The sequence below is a fragment of the Ochotona princeps genome, chromosome 17, assembly GCF_030435755.1.
Source record: "Ochotona princeps isolate mOchPri1 chromosome 17, mOchPri1.hap1, whole genome shotgun sequence".
Lineage (NCBI taxonomy): Eukaryota > Metazoa > Chordata > Mammalia > Lagomorpha > Ochotonidae > Ochotona > Ochotona princeps.
In genome coordinates this window covers 34,126,772-34,154,742 of record NC_080848.1, presented here as the reverse complement: position 1 = coordinate 34,154,742, position 27,971 = coordinate 34,126,772, and the positions used below count along the sequence as shown (strand labels likewise).

The 27,971-nt window shown below is 47.9% G+C and overlaps 1 protein-coding gene across 1 annotated transcript in view; it reads right to left on the bottom strand.

Moving 5' to 3' along the window:
- UTP6 (UTP6 small subunit processome component) overlaps positions 1-4,361 on the bottom strand; it is a 35,726-nt gene extending 31,365 nt beyond the window's left edge. Inside the window, exons 1-2 of the mRNA XM_004593890.4 lie at positions 4,186-4,361; positions 1,718-1,802 (exon numbers count right to left, since the gene is read on the bottom strand). Coding sequence (XP_004593947.2) covers positions 1,718-1,802; positions 4,186-4,277 — 177 coding nt within the window. The 5' untranslated portion in view covers positions 4,278-4,361. The remainder of the gene's footprint in view (positions 1-1,717; positions 1,803-4,185) is intronic.
- Between the last annotated feature and the right edge of the window lie 23,610 nt (positions 4,362-27,971).

The following is a 27,971-nucleotide window of genomic DNA, read 5'->3' as shown; positions in this document are numbered from 1 at the left end:
AGAATCAGGTCTGGGATCATCTCAGATGAAGTTTCTTTGGGGATCCCTCCAACTGAACTACTGATCTCAGGGCCCTAACCATGAAGAGACTATAGACGATGTCAGCCAGTGGATCCTGAATAGATTTCATCGCGCTTGAAGTGGCAAGATTGGCAGCAATTCAGAACTGTTGAGCTATCAAAACTGCATGAACAGGACCCTTGGCGCATGCCCCACACTGGACACCTGGGATGGGTGGGAGGCTGGGTGGGGCTTTTCCCTTTATTTCCTCCCTTTCCCCAGATACAGAAAAATACAATATTATTAATGTGGAAACAATGGTCTTATCCACTTTCCTATGGCCCTTGACCCTCTGTGCCCTAATCAACTATGTAAAGATTACCAAAATAAAAGAATTTAATAATAATTAAAAAAAGACAAAGATGTGAAATAGGAATCTAAGCCTCTGCCTAAGGCCCTGCCATCCCATCAGCCTGTGCCTGGCTACTCCACTTCTGACCCAGCCCCCTGCCAGCAGCCTGGGAAAGCAGGGAAGGCTGACCAAGTGTTTGGGCCCCTGCACCCATGTAAGAGACCCAGGCCTGGCTCCTGGCTTCAGACCAGCCCAGATCCAGCCAGTGTGGCTACTGGGGAGTGAACCAGCAGATGGACAATCTCTCTGTCTCTCTTCTCTACAATTTTCCCTATCAAATAAGAATTTAAAAAAAAAAAAGGAATGAAAGGAAAAAAACCTGCCTAGTTTTACAAGTCCTAAAGCCTTAACAGGCAAAGCAATTCCCAATGTTGTTTTAGGCTGCTTCAAAACTGTCTGATCGGGCCCGGCAGCGTGGCCTAGTGGCTAAAAGTCCTTGCCTTGAACGCGCCGGGATCCCATTTGGGCGCCGGTTCTAATCCCGGCAGTTCCACTTCCCATCCAGCTCCCTGCCTATGGCCTGGGAAAGCAGTCGAGGATTGCCCAAAGCCTTGGGATCCTGCACCCATGTTGGAGACCTGGAGGAAGTTCCAGGTTCCCGGCTTTGGATCGGCACAGCACTGGCCATTGCGCTCACTTGGGAAGTGAATCATCAGATGGAAGATCTTCCTCTCTGTCTTTCCTCCTTTCTGTATATCTGACTTTGTAATAAAAATAAATAAATCTTTAACAAAAAAAAAAAGTCCGATCAATAACACTGGAATTCTGCACAAAGTGATGTAAATATTACTGATTTTAATCTAAAATAACAGTTTTTAAAATATATTTTTATTTATTTTTTTTTTAAAGATTTATTCATTTTATTACAGCCAGATATACACAGAGGAGAGACAGAGAGGAAGATCTTCCGTCCGATGATTCACTCCCCAAGTGAGCCGCAACGGGCCGGTGCTATACCGATCCGAAGCCGGGAACCGGGAACCTCTTCCGGGTCTCCCACGCAGGTGCAGTGTCCCAATGCACTGGGCCGTCCTCAACTGCTTTCCCAGGCCACAAGCAGGGAGCTGGATGGGAAGTGGAGCTGCCGGGATTAGAACCGGCGCCCATATGGGATCCCGGGGCTTTCAAGGCGAGGACTCTAGCCGCTAGGCCATGCCGCCGGGCCCAATATATTTTTATTTTGAATTTTGATATATGTGGCACAATTTCATTAGGCTGGGATTCCCCCCCATACTCCTACCCCCTCGATAGATTTTCTCCACACAATATCATTTTTTAAAGTGAAAAGTCAGGAACTTGACTTACTTGAACATAATTAATGAAGTCTTCCTTAAAAAGGGTTCTTCTCTGTATTTTATATTCTAGGTCAGATGCTTTCTTGATGATTGCCCTGGGGAGACAGTCATAAACGCTTTAACACTGGAGCAGTCGTGAAAAAAGCTTTTTGTGTGTATGCACAAGAGTTACCATACACATAATGCCTGGATACGGTCATCTGGGCTTCACTGTGGCATGGCGGGATAAGCCACAACCTGCACCAGTGCCATCTGATGTGTGGCATTCCATGTGGGCACCAGTTCAAGTCCCAGCTGCTCCGCTTGTGCTACGCTCCACTAGCGCACCTGGGACAGCAGCAGCAGAAGGCGCACGTGCTTGGTGCTCTGCCGCCCACAGGGGAGACCAGATGAGGCTCCCAGCCCTGGCTCCGACTTGGCCTCGCTTGGCCATTGTAGCCCTTTGGAGAGTGAATCAGTAGATGGAAAATCTCTCGCTCTTTTTTATTTTTATTGCAAAGTCAGATCTACAGAGAGAAGGTCAGACAGAAAGATCTTCTATCCACTGGTTCATTCCCCAAGCTGAACCAATCTGAAGCCAGGAGCCAGGAGCTTCTTCCAGGTCTCCCACTCGGGTGCAGGGTCCCAAGGCTTTGGGCCTTCCTCGACTGCTTTCCCAGGCCACAAGCAGGGAGCTCAATGGAAAGTGGAGCTGCCAGGACACAAACTGGTGCACGCCAGGTAAGGACCTTAGCCATTAGGCTACCACACCAGGCCCTCTCTCATTCACTTTCTACTTCTCCTTTTCTCTGTAACTCTCCCTTTCAATAGATAAATAAAATCTTCTTTACACACACAGTTTATTTCAGAAGCAGGTATTCTGTCACATGATAACTTCAGCAGATTCTTAAAGATTTACTTATTCACCTGAAAAGCAGTTACAGAGAAAGAGACAAAGAGACCTTCAATCTTCTAGCTCACTCCTCCAAATGGCTACAGCAGCCAGTGCCGGGCTGCCCGAGGCCTGGGGCAGCAGCCGCACCCTAGTCTCCAGGTCAGTGGCTAATGTCCACACACCTGTGTACCTTCTTGGACCTTCCCTGGTGTGTTCCCAGGGAGCTAGGTCGGAAGCAGGTCAGCTAGGAGCCGAACTGGCACTCCAGTACAGGATGCTGGCTCGTAAGCAGAAGCTGAACTGAGGCACAGCCCTGGCCCCCACTTCAGGGCATCAGAAGGTCTTCTAAAACTTTCAGGATGATCACCTTAATCAATTAGCAAGATCACTGGCATGCCTAACCACAACTAACTATTAAGCACTTAGCATTTATACATGCTAAGTACATGTTAAATACATTTATACATGACATTAAAGCTTCTATTTCTTTCAAATCCATGTGAATTGAGTTTTAGTCATATACAAGGGGCTGGTATCCTACATGGACACCAGTTTAACTCCTGACTGTTCCACTCCCCATCCCTGCCTGTGGCCTGGGAAAGCAGTCGAGGACGGCCCAAAGCCTTGGGACCCTGCACCTGCGTGGCAGACCCGGAAGAAGCTCCTGGCTCCTGGTTTCTGAATGGTTCAGCCCTACCTGTTGCAGATATTTTGGGGGTGAACCAATGGATAAAAGAGCTTTCTGTCGCTCCTCTCTATAAATCTGTTTTCAATTTTAAAACTCTTTAAATAAGAAAAAGAAATTCTAATGTCAGGGGAGGGGGCGTGGCACAGGTAACCCGCTGCTTGGGAAGCCAGCTTCCCATGCCCGAGGGCCACGGCCAGGGCTGGAACTCCCATCCAGCTTGCTGTCCCTGTGCGCCAGGGCAGGCAGCAGCTGACAGCTCAAGCACTGGGGCCCCTGCCACTCCCCCAGGTCAGCAGGGAATGCTGCCCACCCTTAGCCTGCTGCAGACATCTGGAGAGTACCACAGCAAAGGAAGATCCGTATCTCTGCTCCTTCCTCCATGGCTCTCTCAAATAATAAGCCTCTCTTTAAAAACAAAAAAGGCATTTAACGGAAACGCTGCAAATCCATCATCTTTAGCCATGACATCTACAGGACATCTCCTAAACATTCAAGCTGCTCTGCTGTTTCCTTAGGAGCCAATTTTTGAGGCTCGTGCTCACAGCACCACACTCACACCTACTGTCGTCCCACAGCAAGGTCACACAAAACATACATATACATGTGTATGTACATATGTATATGAGACGAGTTAGGCAACTAACCGATGCCAAGGGCGCCCTGGTAACGGGAGAAGCTGAACGCGGCCGCTCTGCGCCGGCAGGACCCCCAGGGCACGTGCAGCCCGCCTGCCCCAAGCCCGAACCTGCACACTCGTCCTCCCCGCCAGCTGGGGGTCAGCACCGAGCACAGCCCCGAGCCCGGCCTGGACACTCGTCCTCCCGCCAGCCGGGGGTCAGCACTGCACAGCCCCGAGCCCGGCGCCCCTGAGCCCGCCCCTGGACCTCCCCTCGGCCTGCCCATGAGTCTCTCTCACTTAATTTCTGCATGACTGAACAGCCCAACTCGCTCCAGCTGTTCCAACTCGGGAATGCGGTCTTCTATGCGCTCCTGGATGATCTCCGCCATGACGCCTCCACTTCCGCCACGCGCGGGATCCGGGCCCCCTGGCGCACGTGTGACGCGACGTGCTGCCGAGCTCCCGCCTCTTCCGCTTCCGCCCCTCGGCCACCGGGGAGGACCTCTTGGGTTTTGCGGCCGCTGTCGTCTCCTTGTGGCTGCCTGTGGGATTGCAGCCAGGACTTTGGGGTGGGGGGTGCGGGACTGGAGGGGCGGTGCCTGTCTGGGGCGGGGCGGGCCTGGATGGGCGGGACCGGAGGGACTGGGCGGGGCTGTCTAAGGGCGGGGCTGGATGGGCGTGACCGGAGGGACTGGGCGGGGCCTTCTGGGGCGGGGCGGGCCTGGATGGGCGGGACCGGAGGGACTGGGCAGGGCCTGGATGGGGCGGGGCGGGCCTGGATGGGCGGGGGCCCGAGGGATTGGGCGGGGCCTGTCTGGGCCGGGGCGGGTTTGGCTGGGCGTGGCCACCCTGGGCGGGGCGGGCTGGCCGGCGTGGGCGTGACCGCCCTGGGGGCGGGGCCTGATGCGCTCCGCCCGCTCCGGAGCGGTTACCTGAGAAGGTTGGGCAATGCGTTTTTCTGAGGGACGTGGTTTTTGTCTTGCCGTCCTAACCGCGTTCTCGCTTCGCAACACCAAAAAACAAAGGCAGATGGAGGAAGACATATTTGATTGGAGCCTCTCAGCATTTCCGAGAGCAGTGAAAAAACGTGGCGACGCTAAGACGCTCCAAAGACGCTTAGATTTAGCCGACCATTGTGGCAACGCCGGGTGTTCACGTGCCAATTAGAATTGCTCAATGCGTGGTTGATTTTCAAATGCAGAGAAACACGTATTATTGAAATAATTCTTCTAGCTCTGAGGGTGAGATCTTTGAACACACGCGGCCTGGGCGTGTGGGTGTGGGAAGGGAAGGGGCATTGGTGGGGAACTTGGATATTGCAAAGTTTGGAGACTTAACGGGTTGAACAGACTTCTCATTAAACCGTGGATGCCCCAGCGTCTCAACCTTTCCGAGACAATCTTCAGATAATCCGGCTTGGAAGCGACGCTGATGGTGCAATTATTAAGCCTAAAATAACTACGTGGCTTAGCGCTTTTTACGTTCTGGAAGATGACACAAAGGCGTTCTTGCTCGACCTGTTTCCTTGAATGTTCTCATTCGCACCTGAGTCCTCTGCAGGACTTGGGAAAGTGGAATAGGCTGAGCAATCCCACCCCTCTGGTCCCTTCCTCTTTTTTCCTTTCGCATTTTAACTCTGCTGGCCTTAGAACAGAAACACACAGGGGCCAAGACTTCATGATTTGGAAGTGGACGGAAATCACAGCCGTGAAGCCAGGATGGGATGTTTTTGAAGTGGTAGGCTCTCCTGTGTGTTAACAGGAGGAATGGGGCCGCAAGAAGATATGAGCTGTCTCTGGGCAGAATATTCTGCTGTTTGCTCACTGGGTGCTTGCTGCAATGCCTAGCATGTAATAATTACTAAACAAATAAATGCATGTGTAAAAGGCATTTGTGATGTTTCTTTAGATATAAGAAAGTCAACAAGTTCTGACAGTGTAAGCTTTCATTCGAAGGCAAATCTGAAACAAACCTTGACATATTAACTATGGTTTTTGTTTTTAACTACAGCCTCTGATGTTGTGGCATAGCAGGTTCAGGGATAGTTTATAACTCCCACATCCCATGTCAGAGCACTGGTTCGAATTCCAGTTGCTCTGCTTCCTATCCAGCTCCCTGCTAATGCACTTGGGAGGGCATCAGAATATGGTCCAAGTACTTGAGGACCCCTGTCGCGCACCTGGGAGACCAGGCTGGAGTTCCTGGGCTCCTGGCTTTGCCCTGGTCCAGCCCAAACCCTTGCAGTTATTTGGGGAGGGAACCAACAGATGCACAATCATCAATCTCTCTCCCCTTTCATTCTCTTTCAAGTAGATAAATACAAAAGAGAGAGAGAGAGCTCTTGGAGATGCAAAATCCATTTACATCCATCTGGGGAGTGAACCAGCAACGGACAGATCTCTGTCAATGTCACTCTGTCAAATACTTTTGCAAAATAAACCTGTAAGGCCCAGCACCGTGGCCTAGCAGCTAAAGTCCTCACCTTGAATATGCTGCGATCCCATATGGGCACTGGTTCTAATCCCCGCAGCTCCACTTCCCATCCAGCTCCCTGCTTGTGGCCTGGGAAAGCAGTCGAGGATGGCACAAAGCCTTGGGACCCCGCACCCGCATGGGAGACCTGGGAGAGCTCCTGGCTTTGGATCAGCACAGCACCAGCCGTTGCGGTCACTTGGAGATTGAATCATCAGAAGGAAGATGTTTCTGTCTCTCCTCCTCTCTCTCTCTCTCTCTCTCTCTCTCTCTCTCTCTCTCTCTCTATATATATATATATATATATATATATATATATATATATATATGACTTTGCAATCAAAATAAATAAATCTTAAAAAAAAGAAAACTCCACATGTGCTTCTCCTGGTTTTGAGAATTGCGTTTCCGTTTGGACAGAGGTGTCAAGGGTGCCTGCTGTACACTTCACCCCGTCACCAAAGTCTCACCAACCGGGGCTTTACTTGGTGCTGGGCAACCTCGGCCACTACTCTCCGTCCCTCATCCACCTACTCTGCCACGCCCCCTAAATATGCCAACATCAACCCACCAGGGAGCTCTGGAAGAGACTCAGTAATTCTATGGCGGGGAGGGGGGCAGGAAAACAAACTCGACCTGCACCGTGCCACGCGGGCTCCAGGTCCCCAGCAGTGCCCCTTTTGGTGGCTGGAGAACAGCCAGCGCACACTGGAGCCTGGGACTTTAGGCTGTAAATGCCCGGCCGACTTCAGGTGATGAAGTCAATACTGACCGGTACTGACCAGTACTGGCCACACGGGGGAGCCTTCTCAGGTCTGAGAGGCTCCATACTGGAGTTCAGTGACAGAGCGACAGTCCGGTGTCACCGAGAGCAGCCTTAAGACTTGGGCACTCTACGGAAGTTGACACTTCTTTTTTCCTTCACTTTATTTAAAAGGTGAGAAGAGGGACCATGGGGTAGTACATTAAACCTCTGCCTGCGGTGCTGCTATCCCCTATACGCACCAATTCAAGACCCAACTGCTCTACTTCCAAGCCAACTTCCTGCTAATGGATGTGGGAAAGCAACAAACGATGGTCCAAGTGCTTGCCACTCCACATTCCAGACCCAGAAGAAGCTTCTGGCGCCTGGCTTCACACCAGCTTAGCTCTGGCTATTTAGGCCATTTGGGGAGTGAACCAGTGGGTGGAAGATCTCTCTGTCTTCCTTCTACCTGTAAATCTGCCTTTCACCTAAAAATAGATAAACAACCTAAAAATAATAATAATAATGGTGAGGAGATCACAGATCCACAAGGAACAAGTTCGGGGGTGGAGTGGGTCGGGAGGAGAAGGGTAGGGGAGAGGGAAATGTTTCTGTCTTCCATTCTGTGTCTGCGTGGAGGGAGAGATCACTCCATTGCATTACCAGTCTTCTGATGAGCTGGGGAAGAGGGAAGGTTGACACTTTAAAATAATTAACTACGGGCTTTCTCAAAAGCTTCGCTTATTATCTTCAGGAATGTGACAGAGTCAGAAACCTTTTTTGTATATATTTCTTGATTTATTTCAATGGCAAAGCAGCAAAGACGGAGACAGAAGAATGTTTCTGTCTACTGGTTCGCTCCCCAAATGGCTACCGGAGCAGGTGCTGGGCCAGGCTGAGACCAGCTTCCAGGAACTCCATCTGGGTCTCCCCCACAGAGTGGCAAGGACCAGTACTTGCACCGCCACCTGCTGTCTCACAAATATGTCAGTGGTGAGCTGGGTGAGCAAGCAGAGGGGCTGGGATTCACCAGCGCTCAAAAATGCGAAGCACACACCCTAAGCCGTGGTTTTACCTGCTGTGCCACATCCCTGGCCCCAGGTCAGAAATACTGAAATGCTTATGATCAGAGTCTTCTTCCACTCTGGAAAGAACTCACTCGAGCTCTGTGAGCCCGCCCACTATATACTAGTCACTTAAAATATGCTTACAAGATTTATGCAAGAGACTTAAGAGTTTGAAGATAAATTCCAATTCTTCTCAGATTGTCTGAGGAGATCTATGGGAAAGAAGCATCCTGAAGGTCCGCGGCTTAGAGAACTATTTGGCCCCCGTGGCGGTGTTTACCAGCCAATCTGGAAAATAGAAAAAGAGGTCGCGCTTGGGGTCCTGAAGCAATCCCGCTGAAGGAGCCTGACAGATGGACTAAGCAGATGTTTGCAAGCAGAGTTACAACTTCTCTCCTTGCCTTCAAAGCACTTCCACGTGAACTTCAAAGTGAACTTGAACTCTTCCTTAGAATCATCACATCCACGCTTCTAAACTGTTAACTTCACAGACAGTTCAGTAGTTAAGAACAACAGAGAAGCAAATGCGCATCTTTTCCTTTTTCCTGTCACTTTTATAAATCGGTTCAGTGATAATGAGAGTACCTGGAATCCCGTCTCCCCTCCCCTCTCCCCACCCCTCAGCCTGGTGCTGTGTCCCCTGCAAGCTTCTCTCACACAGAGAGCCCGGGCCCACTTCAAAGACGGGCCATCCTGATAGACACAGGTTGGGCTTTGATGCCAGAGCACACCAGCGCCATCACTCCCCTGCGAACGCAAGCCGTCTCTCCTTCCCAACCCTTTCATGTCAGCTCACGTTCCCAGCTACAGAAGCGGTAAAGTTTGAGGTGACATTCCATGCACATTGGAACCAGTAACTTTTCATTTCTTTTTCTATTATTTATAGCTTCTTTTACTTTGCAAACCGCATTGGATAGTAAATTACTTCTGGCACGCAGCCCTGTCAGCTTGCCAAATTTCAACTGGAGCAAGTTTTTACAGCCAGGCTAATAAGCTCTGAAAATTAGGAGGTAAGTATAATGGAAATAATGACATGGTCTTTAACTGCAAGGAACACAGAATGACAACATGAGCTTCTAATAGATTCAGCTTTTCAAAGTGCTTTCAATCTAATGAAATCTTGAAAAATTTTTTGAGGTTATTTTAGTTTAAAACTCATGTTAATGAAAAAGTTTTTTTTAATTGGTGAGAAGCACTTTTGTGTTGTTTTTTCTTTTCTTATGGCTTAAGTTAACTGCTTTTTTGCAAACTCAAGGGAAAAAAAAAAGAAAACCAAGGATCTGGTAAGTTGGATATAACAACCCACTATTAAAACAAACTGACATCTTGAAAAAACATGTTCTGAAATGATTAGCTTCCAGGAGGGGGGCTGGCAATTGTGTGTGTGTGAATACGAGTCATCAAAGCCTTAGCTGATGAGTTACATCAACCTGTTTTCAGTTTGCCTCAATCCTGACAGAAACCCCGCTCCTAACATAACTTTCTGATTCTTCTTAAACTGAAATTCTAAAATCAAAGACAAAGATCATGCCTGAGTCTTACCATTGAAAAAAACTTCTTGCGAGGTAGTCTCCATTCCTTTAAATGCTATCATTACCCCTGCTCCATTTGTAATTTATAAATGACAAGAACAATTTGTTATCTGTTTCTCACTCTGCCTTCCAATTAGACCTGGCACTTCAGGCTTAGACTCAAAATGAGACAGAATCTCTATAAATCTGCCTTTCTGATAAACAGTAATAAATCTTTTAAAACAAATGAAATTTCAAAAGTATTTTTCTTATTTTGTTTAGATTCATATTTTATTGTATTTAGCCACTAGGCTATTGCATTAAGCCAAAATCTATTTAATTTTTATTGGAAAGGCAGATTTATAGAGTGAAGGAGAGACAGAAAGGAAGATCTCTCCACTGCTTCACTTCCCAAGTGGCCACATCGGCCAGAGCTAAACCAATACAAAGCCAGGAGCCAGAAGCTTCTCCTGGGTCTCCCACACAGATGGGAGGTTTGGGGTTTTCCTCAACTGCTTTCCCAGGCCATAAGCAGGGAGCTGGATGGGAAGTAGAGCAACCGGGACACAAACTGGTCTCCATATGGGATCTCAGCATATGCAAGGCAAGGTCTTTAGCCACTAGGCAACCATGCCGGTACCACTTTGGACTATTCCTTGATGCTAATGCAGATCCCAGAAATGGCAGTCATGGCTGAACTAGTGGTTTCCTGCTATCCACATATGAAACCTGCACTGACTTCCCAGCCCTCAGTTTTGGGCCCCTGCTCTGTGGTGTGGACATCTGAGACATGAACAGATACAAGTTCTCTTTGTCTCCTCTCTTTCTAACTCTTTCTGCCTCATAATTTAAAAATATATACAAGTACAATTTTATTGGAAAGGCAAATTTAGAGGGAGAAGGAAAGACAGATCTGTCTGCTGGTTCACTCCCCAAGTAGCCACAATGGCCAGAGCTGAGCTAATCCATAAAGCCAGGACCCAGGAGCCTCTTCCAGGTCTCCCACACAGATGGAGGGTCCCAAGGCTTTGGGCTGTCCTCTGCTGCCTTCCCAGGCCACAGGCAGGGAGCTGGATGGGAAGCAGAGCAGCCAAGATACAAACTGGCACCCATATGGGATCCTGGCACTTGGAGGGAAAAGGATTAGTCAGTTGAGCCATTGTGCCAGACTCTCATAAATTAAAAAAAAAAATTGCGTTTGATTTTCATTGCAAAGTTTGATATATAGAGAGGAGGAGAGACAAAGAGGAAAATCTTCTGTTCTATGGTTCACTCCCCAAGCAGACACAATGGCTGGAGCTGAGTCAATCCAAAGCCAGGAGCCAGGAGTTTCTTCCTGTGGTCTCCCACACGGGTGCAGGGTCACAAGGCCTTGGGCCGTCCTCGACAACTGCTTTCCCAGGCTACAAGCAGGGAGCTGGATGGGAAGCTGGGCTGCCAGGATTAGAACCAGAACCCATAAGGAATCCCAGTGTACTCAAGGTGAGGACTTTACCTGCCAGGCCACAGAACCGGGGCCCCTTCATAAATAAATTTTACAAATAAGCTGAAATTATAGCCCCTTCTCTTGACAATTCTTATTCTGCATTTTTTTCTCCATAAGACTGATCACTGTGTAATCTACTGTTGTGTGATTGTGACTTGTCTCACTTCACATACACACTAAAGCCCAACCATTATTTGCGGCGCTGATTGTTCACTGTCCTGCAACGATGGACTTGATACATGGAGCCTGAAATAATGCATGTGGACTACCATCTTGGTGAGATAGCTGAAGTTTATTAGTGGCTTTTATACACTGAGGGTCACTTTGGATAAGGGAGGGGATACTGAGTTTAAGTAGTTCCCATAAGCCCATCAATTGTTTCCACACCCTTGTTTGGAACCCTCTTTGTTTTGTATATCCCAAATGTTCTCATTCAAATGGTATCCTATCAATTGTAATCCTGTCCTAGTATGAATCACAATGTCCTTTTACAGCTAATAAAGATTGCTGTGTAGGGCCCTGCAGCATGGCCTAGCAGATAAAGTAGCAGGTTCTAGTCCGATATGGGCACCGGTTCTAGTCCCAGAAGCTCCACTTCCCATCCAGCTCCCTGCCTGTGGCCTGGGAAAGCAGTTGAGAACGGCCCAAAGCTTTGGGACCCTGCACCCATGGGAGACCTGGAAGAGGTTCCTGGTTTCCAGCTTCGGATCAGCGCAGCACCGGCCGTTGCACTCACTTGGGGAGTGAATCATCGGACAAAAGATCTTCCTCTCTGTCTCTCCTCCTCTCTATATATCTGACTTTGTAATAAAAATAAATAAATCTTTAAAAAATAAAAAAAGAAAAAAAATATATAGATATATATTAAAAAAGAAAAGATCGGGCCCGGCGGCGTGGCCTAGCAGCTAAAGTCCTCGCCTTGAAAGCCCCGGGATCCCATATGGGCACCGCTTCTAATGCCAGCAGCTCCACTTCCCATCCAGCTCCCTGCTTGTGGCCTGGGAAAGCAGTCGAGGACGGCCCAATGCATTGGGACACTGCACCTGCGTGGGAGACTCAGAAGAGTTCCAGGTTCCCGGCTTTGGATCGGCGCGCACCGGCCCGTTGCGGCTCACTTGGGGAGTGAATCATCGGAGGGAAGATCTTCTTCTCTGTCTCTCCTCCTCTGTGTATATCTGGCTGTAATAAAATGAATAAATCTTTAAAAAAAAAAAAAAAGATTGCTGTGTAGTCTTTGGAGCTAGACACACATAAAATGTTCCTTACATACTTGTTGAATATGTATAGTTGCACTAATTGGTTTGTATTTTATTTTATTTTTTTAAACTCTTATTTATTTTTATTGGAAAGGCAGATATACAGAGGGGAGAAGAGACAGAGAGGAAGATCTTCCATCTGATGGTTCACTCCCTAAGCAGCCACAACAGATGGAGCTGAACCAATCCGAAACCAGAGGCCTCTTCCAGGTCTCCCAAGCAGGTGCAGTGTCCCAATGCATTGGGCCGTCCTCGACTGCTTTCCCAGGCCACAAGCAGGGAGCTGGATGGGAAGTGGAGCTGCTGGGACACAAACTGGCACCCATATGGGATGTTGGTACTTAAAGATGGAAGATTAGCCTGTTTAGCCATGGCAACAGCCTCTTATTTATCTTTGAATTCCCCAGAACCTAGCATTGGGAAATATTAGGTACTTACTCTAAACATTCTCTGGGGACTGGTACCATGGAATATGCTGTATGCTAAGCCTCTACAGTGCTGGCCTCCCACATGGGCACTAGTTCTTGTCCTGGCTGCTGCACTTTCGCTCCGGTTCTCAAGTCCTTGGTTCCCGTCATCCACATGGAAGACCCAGAAGAAGCTCCTGGTTCCTGGCTTTGAATTGGCTCAGCTCTGGCCATTGTGGCCATTTGGAATGAATCAACAATGGGAAAATCTCTCTCCCTTTCTCCCTTTCCTTCTTTTTGTAAATCTGCCTTTCAAAAAATAAATCTTGAAAAAATTCTCTGAAGAAAATGATGCTGTGGCATTCATACTACCTATTGTAAGTCTCAATCACAATGTTTAGAGCGAGGTGTTATGGTACAGTGGACTAAGCTGCAGCTTGGAATACCAACATCCCCTATCAAGTGCCTAGGCTGGAATGCTACCTCTGCTTCTGGTGCTGGGAGGCAGCAGATGGCAGTCAGGTGCTCAGGTTCCTGCTGCCCAGGGAGGAGACCCAGAAGCAGCTCCTTGCTCCTGGCTTGAATCTGCCCAAGCTTCAGCAGTTGCAGGAATGTAGGGAGTGAATCAGCAGGTGGAAACGCTTTCTCTCTCCTTCTCTCTCACCTTGTCATCCCATGGCCTTTCAAATAAATTAAAAAGCAATGTCTAATATGCTCAAAATCCTTCCTAAACAAACTGGACTACCCATGTCATATTGTGAGAGGAGTTAGACTGGGTGGTAGGCAGTTAGGGTTTTCTGGGTTCCCAAGTCATTTTCCTCAAATATAAAAGGGTATTTTCCCCACCATGTCTTGGATTCACCAGAACACTTCTCTCCCATATCTTCCCAGGAGACAAGGGTGACATTAACATATCTATTCCCCACCTGAAGCCTCCACCCAATTCTGTCTCCAGCCATTGCCAAGGGGGAAGGCTTCAGACTGGCCTCTTTATCATTAGAAAGGGACCAAGGAAGTTGGCCAGTGCCACCTTTCTGGCCTTTTGTTCCAAGGCCAGGTACCATGGAAACCAGGGATTTTCTTTGTTTATGGAGAAACATCTTTGAGGGGAACCTTTAAAAGATACTTTCCCCACCATTGATACGGGTTTTTTCTCTCTAGCTTTTCCTCCTGCCACTATGGCAGGGGATAAGGGTCCTTTTCTATCTCAGAACCCCCCTCCCGTCACTAGGACGGGAGTCTCCTTTCTTAGCTTTTCTAGTAAATCTTACTTTAAAACTAAACTGTGTCCGCCTGAAAATTCTTCTTTCCTGCGAGACAAGAATTTGAGGTTGCTGCAGTATTCGGGGTTCAAAAACCCTACAACAATATCTACTACTTGCCATGGGAATTTGCCACTGCTTATCAGGCCAAAAGTAAGCTCTTGTCTCAAGGGCAACAAATTCTGCTAGATAAAAGGATCTTGGGATGGAAAAATGAATTGACTGGGCTGGTGCTGTGGCATAGTGAGGTAAGCATCCATTTACAGTACCAGCATCCCATATGGATGACGGTTCAAGACCTGGCTGCTCCATTTCAGAGCCAGCTCCCTGCTAAAGTGCCTGGGAAAGCAGCAGAGGATGGCTCAAGTGCTTCACCCCCTTCACTCACATGGGAGACCCCAAAGAAGCTCCAGGTTGCTGGGTTCTGACTGGCCCAGTTCCGGCTGCTGTGGCCCTTTGCAGGACTGAACCAGTGGATGGAAGATCTCTCTTTCTCACTCTGTAACTCTGCCTTTCCAACTAAAAGTAAACTTTAAAAAAAAAAAAATGAACTAATATAACTCCCATTTAGGGGCTGTAAATTAAGAAATAAGAATTATAGCATGAGGATGTATGACTTAAAAACCAAAGAAAATCTGTGACTTAAAGATAGGAGCTTGAAGAGCTTGATAAGGTAAAATGATAACAAAGTAGCAACTACCAGTTAGTAGAAAGGGCAAGGTCTGGAAAAGAGACACATGGAAAAGAGGGAGGCAGGACTTTGTAGCTGCTCAGAACAGGGAGTTTTTACTAATGGAATTCAGGGACCCTGAGTTTTCTCTAAGTACTATGGTCCTTGAGGTCTCCTTCTGAGCTATTTTGAATGCAATCCTCTCTGAATTCTCACTTTGTTGTGGTTGTTGTTGTAAGGCAGAGAGACACAGAGATGTGGAAAGGAGAGAGAGGCTGGCAGCAGTCCCTGATTCCTTAAATTCCAGGACCAGTTAGGCCAGAGCCGGACCAAGCCAGGACTCAGGAAGTCAGTGCAGATCTCCCCACGTGGACACAGTCTGAAAACCGACATTATCAGGAAGCTGCCACTGACAGCAGAGCTGAAGTGCAGACCAACATTCCTGACGAGTCGCAGCCATCCCAAGCAGTGCCTAAGCCACATGCCCACATCCAATTCTCTCAAAGTTCTGTGCCCCTCCTTACCTCTCTGTGTCAATGTGTAAACATGCCAAATGGTGTGAGGTGCCTTCAAGGGTACCTCTGTTCTTTACAATCCTCAAGCCCTAACTAAAAGACCATTCTTAGTTTACACCAATGATGCCATGAATAGCACAGCAAGGATATTTCACTTTCATATTTCCGGCCAAATGATACCTTTGAGATGTTCTCCAAGGCCTAGGGCAGTTCACTGCCAGAGCTTTGAACATTTATCATCAGAAGAGAGGAATGTTGTCTCCAGCATCCTGTGGCTTCTCTTTGAGGACATACTTCAAAGCAAGATAGAATTACTGCCTGAGGGTCCCCTGCTGTAAAAAAAAAAAGTAAACTCAGCCACTGATTACTATTTAGCCATTTTTAACTATCAATTTTACATAATATTTTCAATAGAAATGCAGTGTTAGAGACTCAGATACCAGGCTAGCATTGTAGAGGCATGGGTTAAAGACACTGCTTGCAAGCACTGGCAGCCATACGGGCACTGGTTCCTGTCCCAACTACTCCATTTCCTATCCAGCTTCCTACTTGTGACCAGGGAAAGCAGCAGAGTGTAGCTAAAGTCCTTGAGATCCTGCACCCAAGTGGGAGAGCCTAAACAAGTTCCTGGCTTTGAATTGACTCATCCCCAGCCACTGTTGCCATTTGGGGAGTAAACTGGTAGATGGAAGATCTCTCTGTCTCCTTTTATGAATCTGCCTTTCAAATAAAAATAAATAAATCATAAAAAAAAAAGAAAAATTGGGCCCGGCGGCGTGGCCTAGTGGCCAAAGTCCTCGCCTTGAAAGCACCAGGATCTCATATGGGCGCCGGTTCTAATCCCAGCAACTCCGCTTCCCTTCCAGCTCCCTGCTTGTGGCCTGGGAAAGCAGTTGAGGGACGGCCCAATGCTTTGGGACCCTGCACCCGCGTGTGCAAGACCTGGAGGAAGTTCCTAGCTCCTGGGAAAAAAAAAAAAAAAAAGAAAAAGAAAAATTAATGGCATCGTCCCTATGGACCCCAGCAGCCCTTGTGGCACTAGTTCCAGTCTTGGCTGCTTCTCTTCTTGTTTTTTTAAATAATCTTTAAATCTTTTTTTTTTTTAAGATTTTTTTTTTTTTTAAGATTTTCTAAAATTTTTATCGCAAAGTCAGATATACAAAGAGAAGGAGAGACAGAGAGGAAGATCTTCTGCCTGATGATTCACTCCCCAAGTGACTGCAATGGCCAATGCTGCGCCGATCCGAAGCCAGGAGCCAGGAACTTCTTCCAGGTCTCCCACACGAGTGCAGGGTTCCAAGGCTCTCAGACTGCTTTTCCAGGCCACAAGGAGGGAGTTGAATGGAAAGCGGGGCTGCTGGAATTAGAACTGGTGACCATATGGACCCTGATGCATTCAAGATGAAGACTTTAGCTGCTAAGCCACCGCACCGGGACCTGTTTCTCTTCTGATCCAGCTCCCTGCTTGTGCTGGGAAGACAGCAGAGGATGGCCCAAGCACCATCCTGAGGTCCTAGCACCCATGAGGGAGACCTGGAAGAAGCTCCTGGTTCCCAGGTTCGGACCAGCCCAACTCTGGCTGTAGTAGCTACATGGGGAAATCTCTCTTTCTCTCTCTGTAAATCTGCCTTTTAAGTAAAATAAATATCTCTATCTATCTATCTATCTATATCTATATATAGATTTATATATAAATATCTATATCTATATATATCTATATCTATATATATTTATATATATCTATATATATAAATAAATATAAATATATATATAAACATATATAGATCTATATCTATATAGATATAGATAGATAGATAGAATAAATTCAAATGCCATATGTTTTAATTGTAGAGAATGTATGAACCACAAAGGAGTCACAAACCTAATGTTCTCCGAAGTTTCAGTTAAAACGCATGGGGCTTAGGTAAACACAATGCATTTACAGGAAGGGTTTTCGGAGACTCGAGTCGCAGCCCTGCTCTTTTCTCTTTTTCCATCAGTAGCCCCTGCTTCCAAGTCCACACAGCTGCCATGAACACAAAGGAAGTCAGCTACTTTAAATAACCCCTACTTCACTTGAGGGTCAGTGGGACACAATGCTAAGACTGCTAGCTTTATCTTGAATACAGTTAGACAGTATCTGCGAACACTTTAAACATTCATGCCTTAAGACCCAGCAAATCTGACATGTATTAATGTTCTCTACCAGAAACATTAAGAAAAGTATACAAATTTGTGTAAAAATGGTCCCTGAAGCAATATTTATAATAGCAAAAACCAGAAAGTTCTGTAATTGTCCATTTGGAAAGTGGTTAAACAAATTAGAGCATGTGTATACAATAGTATACTGTGTAGCTATTAAAGAGAGTGAAGTTTACATATATATATTTAAAGCTAAAATGGGCTGTTGTATATTGTTAATTTTTAAAAAGATTTATTTATTTTTTATTGCAAAGTCAGATATATACAGAGAGGAGGCGAGAGAGAGAGGAAGATCTTCCATCTGATGATTCACTCCCCAAGTAAGCGCAACGGCCGGAGCTGTGCCGATCTGGAGCCAGGAGCCAGGAGCCAGGAGCCAGGAACTTCCTCCAGGTCTCGCACACGGGTGCAGGATCCCAAGGCTTTCCCAGACCGGAAGGCAGGAGCTGGATGGGAAGCGGGACCACCGGGATTCAAACTGGTGCCCATTGGAGCATTCAAGGTGAGGACTTTAGCCACTAGGCTACTGTGCTGGGCCCTGCTGTTAATTTTTAAAAAGACAGTTGCAGACCGGTACCTTAATAACCCATTTTAAATGTGTGTGTGTGTGTGTGTGTGTGTGTGTGTGTGTGTGTGTGTCTGAGAATAAAGAAAAAAATCCAGAGGCCTGCCCACCAAACCATTTATATTGGTTATCTCTGTAAAGCAGGAAGGGGACTTGATACCATTTTCTATTATTGAGTAATACAACAAGGTCATACCATTTTTATGCCTGTTTAAGGAAAGCATTTGCATGCAGACATAAATGAAAGAGGCTTCAGACTTGGCCTCTGGTTCAAAGCCCAGTTCCATTATCTTTTTAGGGTTTGTTGAGACGTAAGATGAAAATTTACTTTCCTTGGCCTGAAACGATAACCTAGCAGCTAAAGTCCTTGCCTCACACATACCAGGATCCCATGTGGGCCTCGTTTGGGTCCCAGTCGCTCTGCTTCCCATCTAGCTCCCTGCTTGTGGCCTGGGAAATGTTGGAAGATGACCCAAAGCCTTGGGACCCTGCACCCGTGTGGGAGACCTGGAAGAAGATCCTGGCTCCCGGCTTTGTATAGGCTCAGCTCTGGCCATTGTGGTCTCTTGGGGAGTGAATCAGTGGATGGAAGATCTTCCTGTCTCTCTCTCCTTCTCTCTGTAATCTGTCTTTCAGATACAAATAAATAAATGTTTAAAAGAAATTTGCTCTGCCTTAACTTTCCTGATTGCCATTTTACAATAAGAGTCTTAAATACCTCCACTTCTCTTTTATTGGTCTGGTTGGTTTGAAACAACAAAGAAGATTCTGCCTTAAGGAACCAGTGATCTATTTTTCAAGTGGGAAGGCTTTTTCAAAACCATCTTATTTATGAATAACGTAACTGTCCGAAATACAGCAATGCCTGTCTCCTTCAGAAATCCTGCCATCTCTTCTCCCCCAGTCTCACCCAAGTTTCCACAACCTGGGAACTGTCCAGGTACAAATTAACATTTAAAAAGACCTCGAGTTATTCACACAAGCAGCTCTATTATTGCTCTCTCCTTTACAGCCCTGCCCTGCTCAAAACCATACATTCAAATTGGATCACATCCACCCCAGCCCTTCAGCACGCAGGTATTGTAGGCGAGAGGCCACTTTTGGCTACAAACCCCTTTCTCCATTTACAAATAACTGCATTCATAAGGTTCATGGAACAGCTAGTTTGAGACCTAACAAAGCACTTTGCCTACCTTGTCACTAAGCCTTCTGGCAACTCTGCCGCAGGCTGGTGTCACTCAGCAGATGAGCTCAGCAAGAGTCCCAAGGGTGAAACTACTTCACCAAGACCACGAGCTAGTAAGGGGAAAACCTACGGTTTGGAGTAACTAAAGACCACTCTCATTTCTTTTTGAAGAAATGGTAATTGACTAGTTTTAATAGCCAAATGATGAATTATAAGAGTTGTTTTGAAAGAAAGCAAGCAAGCAAGCAAGCAAGCAAGCAAGCGAACCTAGTGGCTTTGCCTTGCATCCATCCGGATCCCCTATGGGATGCTAGTTTGTGTCCCGGCTGCCCTAGAAAGATCTTTATACATCTCCTTTTCTGTGTATATCTGCCTTACCGATTAAAAAAAAAAACTAATAAAATCTAAATTAAAAAAAAAAAAACTCTTCCCTCCTTCCAACTAGAACTTTCCTACAAAACTACATGAATTTTTTTTCAGCGGTTTCTGTGATTTAGCACAGAGGCAAACACGAAGTGACCCCAAAGCCGGCTACTCTCCTATTAGCACCCCTTTGTTTCTTTTTTTTTTTTTTTAGATTTTATTATAATTGGAAAGCCGGATATACAGAGAGGAGGAGAGACAGAGAGGAAGATCTTCCGTCCGATGTTTCACTCCCCAAGTGAGCTGCAACGGGCGGGTATGCGCCAATCCGATGCCAGGAGAGCCAGGAACCTCTTCCAGGTCTCCCACGCGGGTGCAGGGTCCCAAAGCTTTGGGCCGTCCTCAACTGCTTTCCCAGGCCACAAGCAGGGAGCTGGATGGGAAGTGGAGCTGCCGGGATTAGAACCGGTGCCCATATGGGATCCCGGGGCTTTCAAGGCGAGGACTTTAGCAGCTAGGCCACGCTGCCGGGCCCACCCCTTTGTTTCTTTAAAGTTCATTCCTGGATCACGTTTCCCTGGCAGGTTTTAAGCCGCGGGTCCCCCATCCTCGAGGTGCCCAAGAGGCCATGGCTTACTCCCGGTCCACGCGGGCCCCACTGGCGCGCCGCGCGCCCCTCCTTCCCGCCGGGTGCCATGCGTGGCTCGTGGCCTTCGCCTCAGGCCCCTGGGATCAGAATCTGCCAGTTAGGGTCCTGGTGGCGGCGAAAGTAAGGATCAAAGGGGTCAGGGTCAGGTCGCACAGTTCAGAGGCGAGGGTCAAGGTCAGCGGCCGAGGCCGCAGTGGTAGGGGCGCGGGCGTCTGAGGTGTCTCGGGCCGGGCCTGGGAGCGTCAGGCTCGTGTTCACTTAGCCGAGCCCGGACAGCCGAGGGTGGAGGTCCACGCAGCGCTGCCCACGGGCAGTGGCCCCGCGGAATTCCCTACCCTTCCTCGACAGGGGCCGCAGCTCCACAAAGAGGACGCCGCCCAGCACTTCTGCCTTCGGTCCCAGGGCACGGGAGCGGCCCACAGGAGGCAGGCCCAGGTCGGCCCTGGTCCCTGGCGGACTCCAGCGTTTCAACCTCACCTCCAACCGCGGTTCGTTCAACAGGGTTCCAAGGCCTCAACCCCTTCCTCCACGTGGGTGAAGAAATCATTGCTCCCAAGAAACTGCCCCAGCAAGCCTCTTCACGGCTGCCTCCCAGTCCGGTTAGTATGCCCTTGATCAAAGAGACTAGCCATCGCCCAAAGAGAATTTTCTGAATCTGGGGAGTGTTGTGGATGTGGAACCCATTTCCCAATGAGTGAGACATCCTCCTGTTCCCATATCACCCATCCCCACCGCCACACACTCGTATCACAACTGCGAGTTTAATCCATTTTTAATTTATACTGTCATGGGTTTGAGAATAGTTTTCCTGGCTGGCCTGTGTAATATGTCCTTTCTCAGATTTTATAGACTTTTCCCTGGGGTTAACTGTCTCAAGTTTTCTGTTTTATTGTAACACTTTCTATGTACTTCTCCTTGATTGCACACACACACACACACACCCCAGAATGCCACTGCGCAGCTGTCATTTGGGGATTTCGCCTCCTTTTCACCCTGGAAATTTTCTTTACTTTTTTTTTTTTTAAAGATTTATTCATTTTATTACAGCCAGATATACACAGAGGAGGAGAGACAGAGAGGAAGATCTTCCGTCCGATGTTTCACTCCCCAAGTGAGCCGCAATGGGCCGGTGCGTGCCAATCCGAAGCCAGGAGAGCCAGGAACCTCTTCCAGGTCTCCCATATGGGTGCAGGGTCCCAATGCATTGGGCCGTCCTCAACTACTTTCCCAGGCCACAAGCAGGGAGCTGGATGGGAAGTGGAGCTGCCGGGATTAGAACCGGCGCCCATATGGGATCCTGGGGCTTTCAAGGCGAGGACTTTAGCCGCTAGGCCACACCGCCGGGCCCAATTTTTCTTTACTTTTTCTTCGGGTGAATTCTGAGTTCTCAATTCCATGTTTGCTATTCTCCCTCATTTGGTAGACCGTACACTCCGGGAGCTTTCTGGGGGGAATAAAGTGTGTCAAGGAAGCAAAAAAAAAATTTTTAGACCTTTATTGGATCTCCATACAGTATTAGTATAATCATTTATATAGATGAGATAGTTTGAATATAATTGGGCCCCTTAACTCATAAGAAAGTGGAAACTCAATGCAATTATGAAGTTTATAGGTGGAGCTTTGCAGAGGGCTGAGATCGTGTTAGGTCATTAGGGTAGAAGCCCTGATGAAGTCCCAGAGGCTTCGTTAGGAGTCGCACAGACACACGCAAGCTTTCAGGCTTCGCTGTACTAATGGGGAACTCTGCCAATGAGAACACCCTCACCAGAGGTGAAATGAATAGGCCCCCAGAACTGTGTGAGTCAAAATAAACTTTTTTCAGGGCTGCCATTATGGCTTACTGGGGTGAGCTGCTTCCTGGAATTCCAGCACCTCTGGTTCGTGTCTCAGCTTCCCCCTTTAAGATCTAGCTTCCTGCTAATGTACCTGGGAAGACAGCAGAAGATGGCTCAGGTATTTGGGCCCCTGCAACTTATGTGGGAGATCCAAAAGAAGCTCCTGGCTCCTGGCTCCTGGCTTCAGTCTGTACAAGCCCTAGCCATTGGGACTATTGGGGGAGTCATGGAAGATCTCTCTTTATCTCCATAACTCTGCCTTTTAAATTAATAAATCTTTTTTATTTTTTTTTTAAAGATTTATTTTATTTTTATTACAAAGTCAGATATACTGAGAGGAGGAGAGACAGAGAGGAAGTGGAGCTGCTGGGATTAGAACCAGCGGCCATATGGGATCAAGGCGAGGACCCTAGCCACCAGGCCACACTGCCGAGCCCAATAAATCTTTTTTAAAGAGTAAATTTATTTCCTTTATAAAGTTAGACTATCTCAGGTACCTCATGAAAATCTAATATACTGTGTATGCAATTTTTGGTTAAAATGTTTTCTTAGAATTATGAATTGTATTATGGCTGCCAGTGTGATTACTGAGATATCTAATGAAATTATTGCTTTTGTACATTACATAAACCTTTGTGTATAATGCTGCTATTATTATTTCTGGGAATTTTGAGGATATTCCATCTCTGCTAGGTTGAAAATGCTCAGGGAAGGGCCAGTGTGGTGGAGTGGAAGGTTAAGCCCGTGTGGAGACAGGTTCCGGTGTCACTTGCTCTACTTTTTCTGATTTGATTTTTTTAAAAGATCGATTCAGGTTGTTTTTTTTTTATTGAAAGGCAGATATACAGAGAGAAGTAGAGACACAGAGAAAGATCTTCTGTCCGCTGATTCATTCCCCAAGCAGCTGCAATTGCCAAAGCTGAGCTGATCCAAAGCCAGGAGCTTCTTCTGGGTCTCCCATGCAGGTGCAGGGTTCCAAGGCTTTGGGCCATTCTCGACTGCTTTCCCAGGCCACAGAGAGCTGGATGGGAAGTGAGCAGCCACTGGGACATGAACTGGGACCCATGTGGGATCCCAGGCGTGCAAGGTGAGGACTTCAGCCACTAGGCTACCATGCCGGGCCCTCCTTCCCATCTTCTTAAAATGGAGTCTTGGGGCAGGGGTAAAATTGTGGTGGGTAGGACCCGGCACAATAGTGTAGCAGTTAAAGTCCTCACCTTGAATGCACCAGGATCCCGTATGGGTGCTGGTTCTAATCCCGGCAGCTCCACTTTCCATCCAGCTCCCTGCTTGTGGCCTGGGAAAGCATTCAAGGACCCTGCACCTGCACCTGTTTGGGAGACCTGGAAGAGGCTCTGGGCTCCGGACTGGCGCAGCTCCAGTCTTTGCAGTCACTTGGGGAGTGAATTATTGGACGGAAGACCTTCCTCTCTGTTTCTCCTTCTCTCTGTATATCTGCCTTTCCAATAAAAATAAATCTTTTTAAAAATTGTGGTGTGTTAAGCCACTGTTTATGTTGCCCAAATCCTGTTACTTGAGCACCAGTTCAAGTACCACCTACTCCACTTCATATCCAACTACTTGCTAATGCATAGGAAATGTAGTGGATGATGGTTTAAGTGTTTGGCACCCTACAACCCATGGAGGAGACCTAGGTGGAATTCTGGTGTCAGCCTTGCCTGGTCCTGGCTATTGCAGGCGACCCTGCTGGGCCCTACATTTTTTTCTTTTGTTTACTTACTTTTATTGTATTTTTAACATAGTTTACATAGTTGAGAGGGATACACACCCATGTGGGTCTCTGATTATGGTGGAAAGTATGGAGGAATGTGGGTCAGACAAATGCTTTAATTTGTTTTTTCTCCTGTGTCCACTCCTTGCTGTCGAACTACATGGGCACCTGAGGAATGGTCATTTAACGACTCCTTAGAGATTCCCGACGTGGGAAAGAGTGTTCCAAGGCTATTACTTGAGTAGTTTTGATAGTTGTGATAGTTGTGAGACGTTATTGGGTGCATTGCACCAGAGTCGAGAAAATCAACCAGCTTCAGGGTGGAGAAAATCTTTCCAAAATCTAAAGGTTGATTGAGTCCAGCTTAGTGCATCCACAGGCTCAGGAACGTGTTGCAGGAGAGTGGTCCAACCTGTTCTGCTTTCTGTCCTCTGACGAGGCATTCGACATCCTCTGCTGACCTAGAGGAGCTGGCTGTCATGTCCCCTGTGTGCTTCTGGACATGCTGACCACTGCACAGGCATCAGTAACTGAGGAGGCCCAGTCCTGACACATGCACACATGTAATGCACACGTTACGCCACGTATATTGTAATTTACCCTGTGGCTAGGGTTTGAGTCCAGCCATCTAGTTGAGTAGTCCCCCAAGAAACCTCACCTGAGGTGACCTCAGGCTTGAATCTTGTTTGCAGCACCCGGGGTAGTGTCACCTGTGCCAGCCGACACACACACTGGTGGATGCAGCTTCCTTGTCAGCTCTGCCACCAGCCGCATTTCTTACATGATCTGATAGGTGTTATGACCTAGCCCAGCCCAGCCTGCAAACCAGCAGGTGCTGCGGCCTAGTTAAGGCACCCCCAAACAAACAAACAAAAAACTCAGCAGGCCTTCCCCCATCCCTGGCTTTTGTGTGTACTAGTATATGCTGCAGCCTACCTTGGTCTATTCTACATCCCATCTGATTCTCGTGAATACCCATGTGTGCTGCAGCTTAGCTCAACCTGTCCCTAGGTCTAGTCTCCAGGTATGCCAACAGATACTGCCATCTTGCCGAGACTGATCTGCCACCAGCTCTGGCTCTTGTGTTCACCAGCAGGAGCTGTAGCCTAGCAGAGAAGAGCCCACAGTTTCCCTGCCAGGCCTGCTCCCAGCACCAGATCTTATACTTGCCAGGGAATACTGCAGTCCAGCCTGACTTCCACCGGTGTGGGCACTTACCTACAGGTGTGACAGCCTAGCCCAGTGGCCTGCCCCAGACTGGCTCACCCCCCAGCCCCAGCTCTTGGCTCACCCCCCCAGCCCCAGCTCTTGGCTCACCCCCCCAGCCCCAGCTCTCAGCTCACCAGTGAAATCAGGAGCCCAGTAAGGGAGTCCCTGAAATTCTCCTACCTGGCTCGCTCCCCGTCCCCAGTCTTGCATGTGCCAGCAGGCAATGTGGCCCAGATTGAGATGACCCTCCCCCAACCTCAGCTCTCACTGGTAGATGCAACAGCCTACCGCAACCTGGCCCACCCCCAGCCCTTATGTGAACTGTCAGGTGTGTGGTCCAACCCAACCTGACCTGTGCCCTGTCCTGGCTCTTGGTCATGCCAGTGTGTGCTATGGTCTTCTAAATTTATTAAAAAAAAACAACATTTTTTTTTACATAGGAGAAGTCTCTGGGTGGGATGGGAAGGGATGGGGAGGAAGGTGGATGAGGTAGAAGACCCCACCCTCCCTCCTTTGACCATGGAGGGAAAGGGGGGAGGGGTAGATGCTGCACTACTCCTTCCTGCCAGATCACATCAGCACCAGGGGACAAAGATGGTTCCCAGATTTCGTCCCAGGGACACTGATGGGGGGAAGAATGTCCTAAGGGTGTTACTTGAGTAGTCTCAATTTTTTCAAGATGCTGTTGGCTTCATTTACCCAGGTCTGAGAGGTCACTTCCCCTATTTGCCAGCTGTCTGTTTCAGTGTGTCCATACCCCTAGATGCTTGGTGGAGAATCTGGAATATAGTGTTGTTCAAGCTGCTATTTCTATTCTTTTGGATGAGGCATTCAGGATTCTCCGTTGAGTCACAGAGGCCAGTTCTGTCGTTCTTATGCATCCCAGTATGCTGTCAACAATGGCAGGAGTGGGGGCAATCCCACAACATGCGCTCTAAGGCAAGACCAGACATCCATGTGGTATTCCATGAGATTAGGGATCGGGTGGAGTGGATTCCCAATGCCTGCTTTACTTCCCATCCAGCTTTCTGCTAATGGCTTGGGAAAGGAGTAAGGATGAGTTAAGTGTTTGGGTCTTTGCATGCATGTGACAGGCCTGAACCCTGGCCATTGTGGCAATTTGAGGAATGAATCAGTGGATGGGAAATCTCTCTCTCTCTCTCTCTGTCTTTCTGTTTCTTCTCTCTATTGCTCTGCCTTTCCAGTAAAAAACAAATAAATCTTAATAAAAAGGGGAGCCCGGCATAATAGCCTAGTGGCTGAAGTCCTCACCTTGCACATGCCAGGATCCCATGTGGGTTCTGATTCCAGTCTCAGCTACTCCACTTCCCATGGGACCCTGCACTTCTTCTCTCTTTTTTTTTTTAAAGATTTATTCATTTTATTACAAAGTCAGATATACAGAGAGGAGGAGAGACAGAGAGGAAGATCTTCCGTCCGATGTTTCACTCCCCAAGTGAGCCACAATGGCAGGTACGCGCCAATCCGAAGCCGGGAACCTGGAACCTCCTCCAGGTCTCCCACATGGGTGCAGGGTCCCTCGACTGCTTTCCCAGGCCACAAGCAGGGAGCTGGATGGGAAGTGGAGCGGCCGGGATTAGAACCGGCCGCTAGGCCACGCCGCAGGGCCCGACCCTGCACTTCTGTAGGAGACCCAGAAGTTCCTGGCTTTGGATCAGCTCAGCACCAACCATTGTAGCCAATTGGGGACTAACTAGCAGATAGAAGATCTTTCTGTTTGTCTCTTCCTCTCTCTGTAAATCTGCCTTTAAAAATAAATATTTTTAAATGGGGGGGGCTGTACAGATGTACAGTAGGCTAATCCTCCTTCCTGTGGCACCAGCATCCCTTTTGGCCCCTGTTCATTTCCTGGCTGCTCCGCTTCTACTCTAGATCCAGCTCTCTGCTTTATGGGGTGAGAAAGCAGTGTAGGGTGTCAAGCCCTTGAAACTCTGCACTTACGTGGCAGACCCAGAAAACACTCTTGGCTTCTGGCTTGAGAGCAGTTCACTTTGGCTATTGTGCTCATTTGTTTTGTTTTGTTTTTTTAAAATTTATTTTTTTTAATTTTCATTACAAAGTCAAATATACAGAGAGGAGGAGAGACAGAGGAAGATCTTCCATCCGATGATTCACTCCCCAAGTGGCCTCAACAGCCAGAGCTGAGCCAATCCAAAGCTAGGCACCCAGAGCCTCTGCCTGGAACCAGGAACCTCTTCCGGGTCTCCCACGCGGGTGCAGGGTCCCAAAGCCTTGGGCCATCCTTGACTGCTTTCCCAGGCCACAAGCAGGGAGCTGGATGGGAAGTGGAGCTGCCGGGATTAAAACCGGCGCCCATATGGGATCCCGGGGCTTTCAAGGCGAGGACTTTAGCCGCTAGGCCACGCCGCTGGGCCCCATCTCTTTATTCTTGAATCAGTTCAATAAACATTTGTTGAGTGCCCATGTATAATCAGTTCTAGATCTGTACACATTTCCAAGCGTTAGTCGCTAATATGGGAGACAAGCATGGGAAACTTGGGTAATTCACTCAATCTGGCAAGACTGGAGCCTCCTTTCCTGTCAGATCACCAGTGAGTTAAAGTGCTAAACGCACAGAAATCAAGGAGGGGGGAAAGGGAAGGCATAATGGCCTCATTAAGAAAGTAGACAGCCAGCACTATGCTCGGTGACCATATTGTCACCTTGCGTGTGCTGGGATCCAATGTGAGTGCTAATTTTGGTTCTGACTGCTGCACTTTCCATCTAGCTCTATTTGTGGCGTAAGAAAGCAATAGCGGCTGGCCTAAAGCTTTCGGATCCTGAACCCACGTGGGAGACCAGGAAGAAGCTCCTGGCTCTTGGCTTCTGATCAGCTCAGATCTAACTATAGCAGTCACTTGGAAAGTGAACAAGTGGATAGAAGATCTTTCTCTCCCTATCTTCTTCTCTCCGTAAATCTGCATCTCCAA